General features: G+C 44.6%; 1 protein-coding gene across 3 annotated transcripts; it reads right to left on the bottom strand.

Annotated features, from left to right (window-relative positions):
- Positions 1–1,693: 1,693 nt before the first annotated feature.
- Positions 1,694–11,830, bottom strand: KCTD14 (potassium channel tetramerization domain containing 14). 3 transcript variants are annotated; one of them, XM_019623630.1, is made up of 3 exons: positions 10,885–11,830; positions 5,758–6,342; positions 1,694–2,796 (listed from the first exon to the last, which is right to left on the bottom strand). In XM_019623630.1, exons 1-3 carry the CDS (start codon positions 10,951–10,953, stop codon positions 2,584–2,586), a joined length of 867 nt encoding a protein of 288 aa, XP_019479175.1. In that variant the 5' UTR covers positions 10,954–11,830; the 3' UTR covers positions 1,694–2,583. The 3 variants fall into 3 exon arrangements, with proteins under 3 accessions (XP_019479175.1, XP_019479177.1, XP_019479176.1); XM_019623632.1 differs by having other exon boundaries at positions 2,604–2,770; positions 10,885–11,829; XM_019623631.1 differs by lacking the exon at positions 1,694–2,796 and having other exon boundaries at positions 3,648–6,342; positions 10,885–11,827.
- Positions 11,831–12,912: the final 1,082 nt, after the last annotated feature.

Below are 12,912 nucleotides of genomic sequence, written 5' to 3' on the forward strand. Positions count from 1 at the left end.
TCTTTAATTTTGAAATGAAGAACTGTCTTTATTGAATTGATGACATGTTCCTTTGACTTTCATTTATTGCATATGATCATACAATGAGGCACCCCAATGAATCCTTTGGGCTTCAAATAGAGTCTTTCCTGTCCCTATTGTACTGAGTTGTCGGGAAAGTCATGATGTATGTTTTCTATGTTTTTCGTTGCAAAAAATGCATCATGACTTTTCCAACAACCCAATATAACAACAACTCAATTTCCCCTTGGAAATTAGGGTTAGTCACTCAGACTGGAATAGTAATCCCTTTTCTGCCTGTTGGCTCAGCAAGGATCCCAAATAACCAGGGGCAGTCTCAGTACATGTTCCAAATAATACAACAATGACTGTGTTCTTTAATGGAACTGTTCCTCTCTTGGGGACTAAGTACTCCTAACCCACTGAACCCAAGACTCCATAAATGAGTTATTAGGTGTAAAAGTGACAAGAAGCACTCCTACCACCACCCCTTTGTTCCCAAGCCCATGTATTCTAATTGGGAGACACTACTATGTATTAGCTGTCCGTGTAAGGCATATCACAAACCTGTAAGATAGCACCCCAACTCACAATGTGTTGTCTCTTAGCTAGCACCATAACTGAGTCTGCAAAAGGTCATGGCACTATTTTTATTATAGCAACTACCTCTGAGTGATGGGGTACCTGGAAAGACCAATGAGTTTCTTTGCTAAAATTCTTCCACCATAAAATAAGCTCCTTAGTCAGAAGCAATGTGTGATATACTACGAAAATGAATAAGGTATCCATGAATGGTAGGGCTGGCAGAAACATTGCAGGTAGGTATATAAGTTAGGGTTGTCCAGTAAAACAGAGCTAATAGGACATGTATAGAGATATTAGGCTATTATAGCAGAATACCATAGACTGAGTGGCTTATAAACAACAGAAACTTATTTCTCACAGTCCTGGAGGCTGGGAAGTTCAAGATGAAGGCGCAGGTAGATTCAGTGTCTGGTGAGAGCTTACTTCCTGGTTCATAAACAGCTATCTTCTCACATGTCCTTACACAGGAGAAGAGGCAAGGGAGCTCTCTGGGACCTCTTTTGTAAGGGCACTAATCCCATTCATGAGGGCTCTTCCCTTATGACCTTGTCAACCCCCAAAGGCCCCAGCTCCCAATACCATCACATTGTGGGTTAAGGTTTCAACAAAGGAATTCGTGGAGGTGGGGGAAGACACAAACACTCAGTCTATAGCAGTAAGAAAGTCAAATCTGAATCTGTATCTATCCCTGTGAGGTTAAGGCACCACTCCTTCCCTGATGGAAAGGATCCAGTGTGTAGTAGAATGATTGCAAAAATGGCCCCATTTCTCCCTCTGTATGTATGTCCCTTGAAATATAGCTTTGAAGCTGCTTCCATTAAGAGATGGAATCTATATCCTCACCCTTTGAATTGGGCTAGACTTGTGCCTGGCCAGTAGAATGTAGCAAAAGTGACTGTGCTAGGTTTGAGTCTAAGCCTCAAGGTTCCTCCATATACCAGTTCCTCAGGCCTTTCCTTGATTTTGAAACCCAACTATTGCCATGAGAATAAGTCCCACATAGTCTGCTGGAGAGTGAGTGACCACATGGAACAAAATCAAGTTGACCCAGCTAAGGCCATCTTAGACCAGCCCTACCCTAGCTGATCCACCATCTGACTACAGGTGCATGAATGAGCCCAAGACCAGAACTGCCCAATCTGTAGGCTTATGAGAAATAATTAATAGTTGCAGTCTTAAGGCATTGAGGCTGGGGGTCAGGGGGTTGTCATATGGTCAGACAGTCCCTAAATTGCCAAGTCAGCTTGCCACACTTCCATAGATTCGGCTAGTAAGGAGACAATAAGCCCAAATTGATTTAGACAGTTTATTATTCACAGTATAGCATGAACTTCGTGTTTATATTGGTTCTCCTTGCCCGCCTAGATCCATGGGGGTGATGTAGGTGAATGCCATGCACACGATAGATCTCTAACACTATTGAAGAATACTGAGCTTAGGGAACTCTTAATCTTAAAAGATGAATGCTAGCAAACCTGCCCTCTGGTCAGGAAACAAGTCTGCCTTACAACCCAGTGAGAGGCGTTTTTTATTTCCTTGAAATGTCTTCAGGATTGGAGAGTGATACTAGCCTTAGTACCCTATAAGTAAGTCTGCTCCCTACCCATAAGCACCATTGTAAACATCCTCAAACAAAGCCGTCAGTTTCATTTGCTTAGAAACACTAACATTTCTTCCAACAGTTTGTTACAGAGCAGTATAGCTAACTAATTTGCAGTGCAATCAACCTAGCACCAAGAAGCGTCTACCCACGCCTCCCTACCCCTGGAAAAATACCATATAAGGGGCTTAATGTTGGTCTCTGCTGTTGGACATCCATCAGTTACTTGATCATCTTTGGTGAGAGGAAGTCTATACTGTAGAGCCTATGCTTAGCTTTCCATTTCTGCCATCATGGCCACCTTTTTCATGACTCCATTGAGCAAGCATTGAGGAGTTGGGGAAAGAAGTTGACTGATATCCACAGGTTGGATCATTGCATCCATTATTTATTTTTTTTTAGCCTATTTTAGAATGGGTGCCCTCTGAAAGGCATTCATAAGAAACACAAACATTTTCACCATTCCAAGAGGTCCATCCATATACCAACTCCGCAGGTCTTCTTTCACTCTTGTACTTTCCAAGTCTTTGGCCAACCAGAAAGGGACCTGGGCATGCAGTACCTAGGGATAAGACTCCCAGGACACTGAGCACAGCAGAAAAGGGAAGAGACTGAATGGGGAGGGGGTGGGAGAAGACAAGGAAAATAAGTAGAGAATTGTAAAAAATAATGTACTCTAGGAGAACAATGTAAACCTGAAAACCTGGCACAGTGCTATGAACGAGGTATTTCTATGAGGGCAATCTCAGAGATTTTACTCTATTTTGTGTTTTTCCTTTGGATTATAATGACAGTTATACTTAGCATTCAGTTTTAAGTTTTCCTCTTCTGACTCTATAATTTTCTTCAGTTAATCCCAACGGATCTGAAAAGTCTCATTCACCCTTACAAATAAACATATAGTATTTTAAACATTATTAATGTGTCCTACTGTTTTGCTTTCTCTGTTAGAAAATAGGAAGGGAGGAGATGGTATTATTGGGTAGGCAAACAAAAGTGTCCACTTAATTTATATACTTCTAATGTATACCTTTTTGGACATTTTTTTCCCATAACCATGTAAGCCCTGCCACCTTAAATCCTTTTTGGAGTTAATATTTAATTAAATTGCATAGACTTAAATAAGCATTCTCCTCTCCAATAACTTTAAGCCATCTATAAATATTACTTTAATTGCTGTATAACATTACATTATATATATGTAGTATAACTAACTTATTTCCAATTGATTTGCTATTGTTAAGTGAGATAAAAAATAGTATGTTATATTATTTGCATTATGGACTGGGAGTTGGAGGGGGATATTGGACTTACCTTTGTTTAATAAAATAGTTTGGTAAATTGCTTAGGAAGAGAGTCAGGTCCTAAGGGATGCAGGATAGAGCCAAAGCAATAAAAAATGGTAGCTAGACTGGAAGATGGTCTTCTCCTGGCAAATGACAAGAACACAAGAAGGCTGGTGGAAACTTGGCATGCCTCTAAAGCCTGTTTGGAACTGGCACACTGTCACTTCCACACATAGTCCATTGGCCAGATTAAGTCATGAGGCCAAACACAAAGTCAGTGGGATGGGGAAGGTTACACCCACCTACAGAGAAGCATGGCAAGAACAGGGAGGGAAGAAAGAATAGGAAACAAATACAATCTACTAGTGAAAAGCCCCTAGTGATGGGGGTGACTGACAACACTTTTAAGAATAGATATGTCCAATATTCAAGTTATTTGCATTGTAGACTCTCCTCTTCATTGCCTGTATTTTCCACAGTCTGCTATGTGCACAAATAGCTCATGGGAGTGGCATTTGTAAAAATTAGGAAAAAGACCTGAGTGTTAAATCTGGGTGATCATTGTGCAGAACAGCAACAACCAGTTCAATACATCTAGATGATCCCTATGCTGAATGAATCCAGCAGAAGCAAAGAACCAGAGCCAACCACAAGAAGACAAGCCCTCTGGGAATGTGCAGAAATCTTGGGGAGAACACTGACCTTTCCAAAATTCATAAAATTGAAATTTTAAACTATCCTATTTCAATCTTAAGAAGCAGGGTGTCCCCTTACAATCTAATCTTACATTGATCATACCAATCAAAAGATATGAACTTCCTCTTCAGGCTTTTGATAAATAATGTTGAATTGCTTCATGATAAAAAATTCAAATAGACATTCAGGAGTTTTTCACTTTAAATTGTCAGCCATATTAAATACCAAAAAAGGAAAACATAGAACAAGCTTTGCAAATAAGAAAAAACATACAACTTACTGAATTATAACGCTTGTTGAAAATAACTTTGTTCTGAGCAATTTTATGTTTAAATGTGAAACTCCCTGACTTAGTGTTAATTCCTTAAACTTGGACACTTAAACTTGACTTTCAGTCCTAGGGAACCCAAGATGGCTGGTCACCCTACTAGGCAGGGAAGGGAGCCATCTAACCCAGGCCTGGACTTGTAGAAGGATGAATGTCTACATGTGTCCTCCTTAGAGTTACATATGTCTTAGGTTGAGAAGCAGAACCTGAAAGACTCTCTTGTGCAAGTGATTCATTGTGGATGTGCTCTCAAGGGAAGGGGAATGAGGGAAATGGGGTAGAGCAGAGGAAGAATGCTCAACAAGAATATGGTGTCAGATGAGGACTGACTTCTGCCTGATCCCACAAGGAGCTCTGAACAGGAAGTGCACCACCAGATCTGGTTCTTCCTTGAAGTTAGGGGTCAGTCTTCTGTACCTCTACACAAGAGAAATGGAAATTCTTTTTCAGAGCAGGTCTCAAGATTAGAGTGTATCATAAGCACCTGAAGAGTTTGTTAAACGTGCTGGGCCAACTCCCAGGGTTTCTGATTAAGTAGGTGTGGGGGTAGGGAAAGGGTCAGAGAATCTGTAGTTCTAACAAGTATCCAGGTGTTGCTGATGCTGCTTGTCCAGGGACCACATTTTGCAAACCACTGCTCTAAAGCAGAGGACAGCTGTGAGGCTTTAGCAGCCAACACTCACAGCATCTGGGACAGAAGGTCTGGGTGGCATCTACTACAGGTACTAACTTGGCATCTTCCTCCTAAGGCACATACCAGGGCTAAAGGATTGGCCCATCGGCTGAGGCCGGGTAGATTACTTTTTTTAGATCAGACTAGATTCATGATATCCTGTTGTTTTCCTGTTGACACCCCGCATCTCCAGCCAAAGCATTTTTGGAGCATTCCAATTAATCTCAGCCTTACTATTTGACTTCAAGGTAAGGTTCTGACAGGTACATGTGGCTTTAAAGAAGTAGTTGCACCTCACTACCTAGGCAAGTACAAGCGGAGTCCGTTGCAATGAGTGGAAAGTCCTCAAGGGGAGATAAATATTTGGGGGCAAGCTTCACAGACCAATTTGGAAATTGTTTGATGTTTGTTTTTGAAATTAAAGGAAGATGGCTTTTGAAGGCAACTTTTAATTTCATAAGCCCCACCAGGGTACATTAACAGTCCCCGCCCGTGAGGATCACCACCAGGTAAAGTGGAACGTATAGAAGTATTCACTGACCCCTAGCTTAGGCTGGAATGTCTTCGTGGAGCAGTAGTCATAGGTTACCTGGTACCCCTGGGCCTCAATGTCCATCCGCACGGAGTCCAGGAGGTCCCTGATGACCGGGGCCGCTTTCCAAGGCCCGAATTGGACGACCAACCTCTTGTCCGCCTCCAGGACGCGCAGCGATTCCACGCAGTGCGCGGCATCCTCTTCCGTGCGCACTGCACACACTAGGACGCTGGAGTAGCGCGCCGCCACGGCCTCTGCGCGCGCCAGGCGCACCATGAGCTCCAGATTCTCGCTGTAACCGGGCACTCGCAGCAAGAACTGCTTCCGTGCCACCTGCTCACCAAAGATCTGCGGCGTGTCCTCCAGGAACTTGACCAAAGGCTTGATTTCGTAGAACTGAGCCTCACGGTACACCTCGGGGATGTGCTGCGTGGGCAGCTGCCCGCTGCGCAGGTAGTCCAGGATGGGTCCGAAATAAGTGCCGGGGCGATCAATGAAGAAGCGGCCTTCCGCATCCGTGAAGACCTTGGCTGAGCTGGAGAACATCTCTGCCAGCTTTGAGCCCGGGAGTTTTCTCAGGGTGCCTACGGTGGTAGTATAAAACTCGCCTCCCACGTTCAGCTCCACGACGGGAGATATCTAGAGGCACAAGAGGCAGTGAACCAATAGCGCCACCTCCAGGAAGCTCATGACTTAGTTTCATTCAAATAACCCCGTACAGAATTAAGGAGAGCCATGAGAGGCTTCAGCAATTGAAAAGCTCATCGTACTGAAAGGGGTTATATTAATGCTGTATAGCTCCAGAGAATGGACATTTTAAGGAAGAAAAATATTTCAGTTTGATATAAGAACACCTAACAAGCATTTTAACTTTCTCATTTAGGTCACAGAATATTAGTAGGCTGCTGTGGAAGCAAGCCTCAGTGACAATACTTCTAAAGTATGTGGCCTTTGGCAAGGTTTTTCCTCTCCTTTGACCTCAGTGTCCTCGTTTATAAAATGGGGATATGGAGCTGTTGTGAAGTCAGAAGTTCCCAACGTAGGTGCTCAGATCTAAGATACAGTAAAAAAAAAGGAGGAGGGGACAAACCATTTTCAACCTTTCTCAAAGGCTAAAGAAATCATACGTGCATTCATTCAGGAAGCATTTTTTGAGTACTTATGTGTGTCCACATCCTCCGTTGGGAGTTGGGGATAAAAATTTTTATTTCATATAGATCAGAAGTTCTGATTAGCAGTTGGCATGACTTTGATTAGCAAATGGAATTTGTTTGATGGATGTTTTGTCAAAATACAGGCCCATGGATATTAAATAACAGGAATATCCTTGGTGGTGAAAAGGCCAGTAACACCACGGATGTGAAACTGCCTCATCACCTGTAAAGTGTGATGTAAATGTTAAGTTAGGGTTAGCTGCTCAACAGAATTTTTAGAGGCCTTTTCTCTATGCTCCACCTTGGGCTGAGCACTATGGATGTGGGTGAGACACACATGGTGCCTGCCTGGAGATGCCCACAGCCCAGTGTGGAAAGGAACCTGGAAACAGGCTGCATTTGAGGAATACTAAGTGTAAGCAAAAATACCAGAAGACAGTATAGCAATTACTACATGTGAAGTGATACACCAGTTGTTATCCTTACAAACCAGCTTCCTGAAGAACTTTTGTTATTTAAAATTGACTCATTCAATAAAATATGCATGTGCCTGCTTTGTGCCAGGTACCTGGGACACAGTGAGGAACAAGCAGGACACAGTCCCTCCGCTCCCAGTCTAGCGACTATGCAAAGCCCTTTGCATACAGTCTCTAACTCAATTCTAATAGCTATCCTATGAAGAATGCATTAAGTCTCAATTTTACAGATCAAGAAACTAAGACTTAAGGTGGTGAAATAGTTGCCTAGAATCAACCAGCTATTAAGTGGTGATGTTGGAATTTGAACTCAGGTACCAATTTACCCTGAAGCTTGTGCTGTTAGTCATTGTCTAAATTAGTATTCAACCTTCAAATATGTCCTCTCTTCATTCCCTTAGTTACTCATTCATTCAACAAAATGTAGGGAGGACCTATTCCATTCAAGCCTCCTCCTAAACGTCGAGGAGCTCACAGGGGAAAGAGGGAAACAGATGACTTAAATGTATGAGCTGAGAAGGAAGACTCAAAGGTAGGAGGTGTCGGCTTTTTATGCATGTGTGTTGGAGGTTATCAGGGAAGGTTTCCTAGGGGATGTGATGGCTGCTGCTGCAGAAAAGATCTGTGTAGTGTTAGAGGGAAGGCTGGGTTTCTAACAAATCAGTGACCTGAGAACGCTACCACAAGTCACTACAGGGCCAGGGCTGGGGCTCAGAAAAGTCCTTTAACCTAATTTAGGTGTGACCTCATCTTCAACTTGTCTGTGAATTCTACCTCTAAGAATGGAATTAAGAGAACCAAAGACAGCCAAACTCCTGGGGAGAATTGAGTTGCCATGGCAACAGCTCCTACCAGGGGACAGTTCTGCTGGCTGGAGGGGAGAAGGGAGAGGAGAGAGAGAATGCACTCTGACAGCAGTCAAACAATACAGCTATGAGACAAATAAGCCCAGAATCTGTGACTCCCTCTTTCTCCCACACACCTCAAGGCCCCTTGGCAAGGCTCTTTGGTTAACACTGAGGTCCCTCTGTACAGCTGATAGTTAAATGCAAAGTTGCAAATGTTAACCCTTGAATGGATTTAATCACTCCTGTACTGCTGTAAGCTCACAGGTGTTCTTAATGCCCCCACATTACAAGCAAGGGAAGGTCAGAAAGAAGGGTCACACAGCTAGGAAGTGCTGAAGCCAAAGCTGGGACCAAACCCATGTCAGTCTGACTCCAGAGCAGCATGAGTGCCCTACCCCCATCCCTCCTGCATCCAGTCCCACTGCTGTCAATAATTAGCTATGTGCCTGCAGCAGCTCACTTCCTTCTCTGGGCCTAAGCTTAGTCATCTATGAAACAGGGAGGCAAAATAGACGAAGAGAACTCTAAGTCTCTTCAGCTCTGAAAGTCTAATGAATCCAGTAACTTCAAATGTTTCTGAAGCTCATTGCCAGATACTTCACAAAATAGCTTCCTGCCCTGACATTCTCAGCCCCATTTCTTTGTTTATCAAATAAGACCTCAGCTGTTTCCAAGCTTCTTAATTCTGTCCCTCTTTCCCTCCTTTCCCCCCCCCCCAAACTCCCAATCTCTTTGGAAATCCCAGACTTCCTACCTTATCCATAAGTACTACAGTATGTGTTTCTAGTAGATAAAAGACTTCTTTTCCACCCCTCTTCCGGACGACCTGCCCTTCCTTGTGGCACCTTTTCCCCACCTTTTCTACCAGTCACCCTGCTGAAGCATCCCTCGGTAGGAAAGCCTGTCTCAGGCCCTTTATACATGGGCTGGGGACACATGGTCTTTAGGATCCTCTGCTGGGTGCCAGGCCAGTGCTGGCCATGAGGACACAGGGATGAATCAGACAGGCTCAGCTCTCACCCAGTTCTAGTCTAAAGGATCCCTACACATCTGCAAACCCCCTGCCAAACATTCATACATTTCCTTAGGTCACCCTTAGTGGAGTCAATGGAGGGACATCTCCATTCATATGTCCCCCAGGCCTCTCAAGATCTCCCCTTACCCCACAACCTTTCCCACTGTTTCCTATCTCAGTTTTCTGAGCCAGAATCCCAGGTTGTAATCTTACATTCTGCTTCCATGCTAAACGACCGCCCCTGTCCCCCCAACACACACACGCACACAATCAGTCACCAAGTCCTAAATGCCTGATTCCTATAATTCCATGACACCCTGCCCCCTCGAATGCCCTCCCCTAATCAAATCTACACTCTGAAACCAGTTTTTCTGAAGTGCAGAAATCTGATCTGTCACCCACTGTATGAAACACTTCAGTGACCCTACATTTCCTTCCAGATCACCTAGAGTCCTTAACAAGGTTTACAGGTCCTTTGCAACCCTGGCAATCAACTACCAGAATAGCTTGCTGCTCGCCCACCTCACCCATCCGGAGCAGGCTGGGGCCACTTGCAGCCAACGTTTGCTTCACTTAGCCCACTCATCCATCAATTAATTCCTCCAGGAATCTTTCTAGATGGGTTGTCTTTTTGTGATCCCAGAGGGCCCTGTACTTCCACTGTCTATCTTGTAATTCCCTTTACATCTGTATCCCCCATTAGGCTGTGTGGTGCCTAACGGAGGGCTAGCTCTGATTTATCTTTATATCATTAGTACCTAGTACAGCACCCCAGAGGATGCTCAATAAATGTCTATTGAATTGAATGGAGCCTGCTTGGCAGCCCCGATTTACAGGAGTATTTACTGGTATTCTGATAAAGGTCAGTCTTGCCCTACCTGGCATCATGCACCATGCTTGCTCCCTCCCTTGCGGGGTAATTCATTCGGGCATTTACTGAGCACCTAGGCAGCCCTGTCACTGAACAGGTGACTTTGTCAATAGTCAACAACAATGACGTTATCATCGCCCTATGGGAAAGAGCCACAGTCTCCCCACTGCAGGATCTGCTTTCCCTTTCTACAAGTCTTCCTGATGGCACCTAGCCCGAGGCAGATGAGAATGCGCTGCTCCTACAGCACACCGGGCTTTCCCCGCACTGATCCTCTCCCAAACTTCCCTCTCCCAAGCCCTGGGCATGAGCAAAGCAAGCAGGCTGGCTTAGGATCCTGCCAGAGGGCTGGGCAAGGCTGGAGAGGGTGGGGGTTTGAGGGGTGAGGGAACAGGACACTGGCAGCTTTTGGTTGGGTCTGCATCTACCCCGGGGCAGGAGGGATGGGGGCAGGGGAGGGAGAGAGACAGCGGAAGAGCAGTCAGCTAGGACAAGCCAGGGGACAGAGGAAACACACACACACATCAGCTACAGCAAAGACCAAGAAAAGAAGGAGGAGAGAAACCAAGGCAGCCAAACAGGAAAGAGGGCAAAGAGGAGAGGCTGGACCGAGCCTGAATGGGAACTGAGACCGTGGCGCGGAAGGAACAGCCCGGAGAAAAAAGGAACCCAGCCAGAGATGGAAAAGGCGCACCAGCAGCGGGGGCCGGGGACCATGGACGCGGACTCACACCCGAGGGGAGGGACTGACAGAGTGAAAGAAGGGAGAGGCGGCATGGCAGCACAGGCGCCCGCCGGATCCAGGCTGCGCACTCACCGTTGACTGGCTCGCGGGGGGCGCGGTCCGGCCCGGCCGCGGGGAGCGAGGCATGGAGGTCAGGTTCATCGTCCTGGCCTTGCAGACTGCTGGCACTGCGCAGCGGAGCTACCGCTCCGCACCCCGCCCGGCCCGCCACGTGCGAGATACTTATGGGTGGCGGAAGTACACCTGCTCCCCGCCTTGGAGTGGGGCAGCTGGGCCCAGGGTGTGGTTAGAACTTGGGACTGGTGTGGGCTGCGCCTGGCGCCTGGCGCCTGGCTCTGGAGAAGCCCTAGTCTAGTCTCTGCCCCGTCTCTCTCCCGGGTGTCCCCGACAGCCATATAGGGGAGGCAGAGGGAACTGACATTGAAAGCAGGAGCCTTTCTACTCACCACAGCCCTAGGGAGTGAAGGATCACCAATACCCCTTTTACAGACGAGAAAAGTGGGGTTCCAGGAGTGGGGGTGGCCAGTACGGGCTATTTATCCACCTCAGATCAGCTGCTAAACGTGCAAGGCATGACCAGTGATGAAAAGAACTAAGATATTTCCTGTGTGGATTACTTTGCTTGTTAAAACTGAAAATTACTAAAGGAAACCTCAACTAAAATTGGAGTCGGGAAGGGCCTATACTGGGAGCTCGCAGGCTTTACTACTCGTGATCATTTACCTCCAAACAGGGAGAAGGGGTACCTTGAATCTCCAACAGGAAGATTTTTCTCCTTTATTACCACAGTAAGGGAAAGGAAGAGTTTCTTTTTGCCTTGGCAACAGCTCAGCCAGTGAAAGACTGTCACAACTCAGCAGTGAAAAGCCACTATACTTACAACTCCCAGTTTCCTCAAATGGACTCTTTGTAACACCTCCTCCCATCTTCCCCTTTACTCTGGTAACAGAAAGATTCTCTCCTTTGTTTTTCCAGCTTGCCTATGGTTTTGCCATAACTTGCATGTCCTGCATTGCAATTCTTTGCTGTTGCCAAATAAACCCTTTTTTTTTTTGCTGATAAAATAACTTTTTTTTATGTCAACAAAACCTAACCCTAAAAGAGGGGGGAGCATAACTCCCCACTCTTAAAATATGGGCTGTGCATAGTGACTTTCTTCCAAAGAGGACAGTATGAAAAGGCAGCAAAAGAAGAATAACTTTACAATAGAGAAACTGACAAACACTACTTCAGTTAGGTGTCAAAGTCAACATCAAGAGTCATAAATCATGATGGTAGTTAAGTACCCTTGATATGATGTGATGAAAATGACATTTTACTTCTTTGATCTTCTTCTATGATAAAACCCATAACACCAGAAAAACACATGAGAAAAATATCAAACATATTTCAGTAGAAAGACATCCTACAATATACCTGACCAGTAGGCCTCAAAACTGTCAAGGTCATCAACAACAAGGAATATCTGAGAAATTGTCACAACCAAGAGCAACTTAAGGAGACAGAACAACTAAACTTAATATAATGTGATACCGTGGAACAGAAAATAGACATTAGGCAAAAACTAAGGAAATATGAATAAGCTGTTTATTTAATAATGGTTCATTAATTTTAACAAATATACCACACTAATGTGATAGCTTAACAGGGGAAACTGAGTGTGGGATATATACGAATTCTCTGTACCATCTTCTCAATTTCTCTGTAAATCTAAAACGGTTCCTAAGAAAACCTAAATATTTGACTCACTAACAATACAATCACGATGGAAAACAGTATGGAGCTTCCTCAAAAAATTAAGAATAGAACTATCATGTGACCCAGCAATCCCACTTCTGCGTATATAACCAAAAGAATTAAAAGCAGGATCTCAAAGACATATTTGCATACCCATTTTCATAGCAGCATTATTCATAATAGCCAAGAGATAGAAGAAACCCAAATGTCCATCAGTGTATGAATGGATAAACAAAATTATATGTATATGTACAATGGAATGTTATTCAGCCTTTAAAAAGTTGGGAATCCTGTCACATGCTACAGCATGGATGAACCTTGAGGACATTATGTTCAGAGAAATAAGCCAGTAACAAAAAGACA

Source organism: Hipposideros armiger, unplaced genomic scaffold (assembly GCF_001890085.2).
Source record: "Hipposideros armiger isolate ML-2016 unplaced genomic scaffold, ASM189008v1 scaffold_556, whole genome shotgun sequence".
Taxonomy (NCBI): domain Eukaryota; kingdom Metazoa; phylum Chordata; class Mammalia; order Chiroptera; family Hipposideridae; genus Hipposideros; species Hipposideros armiger.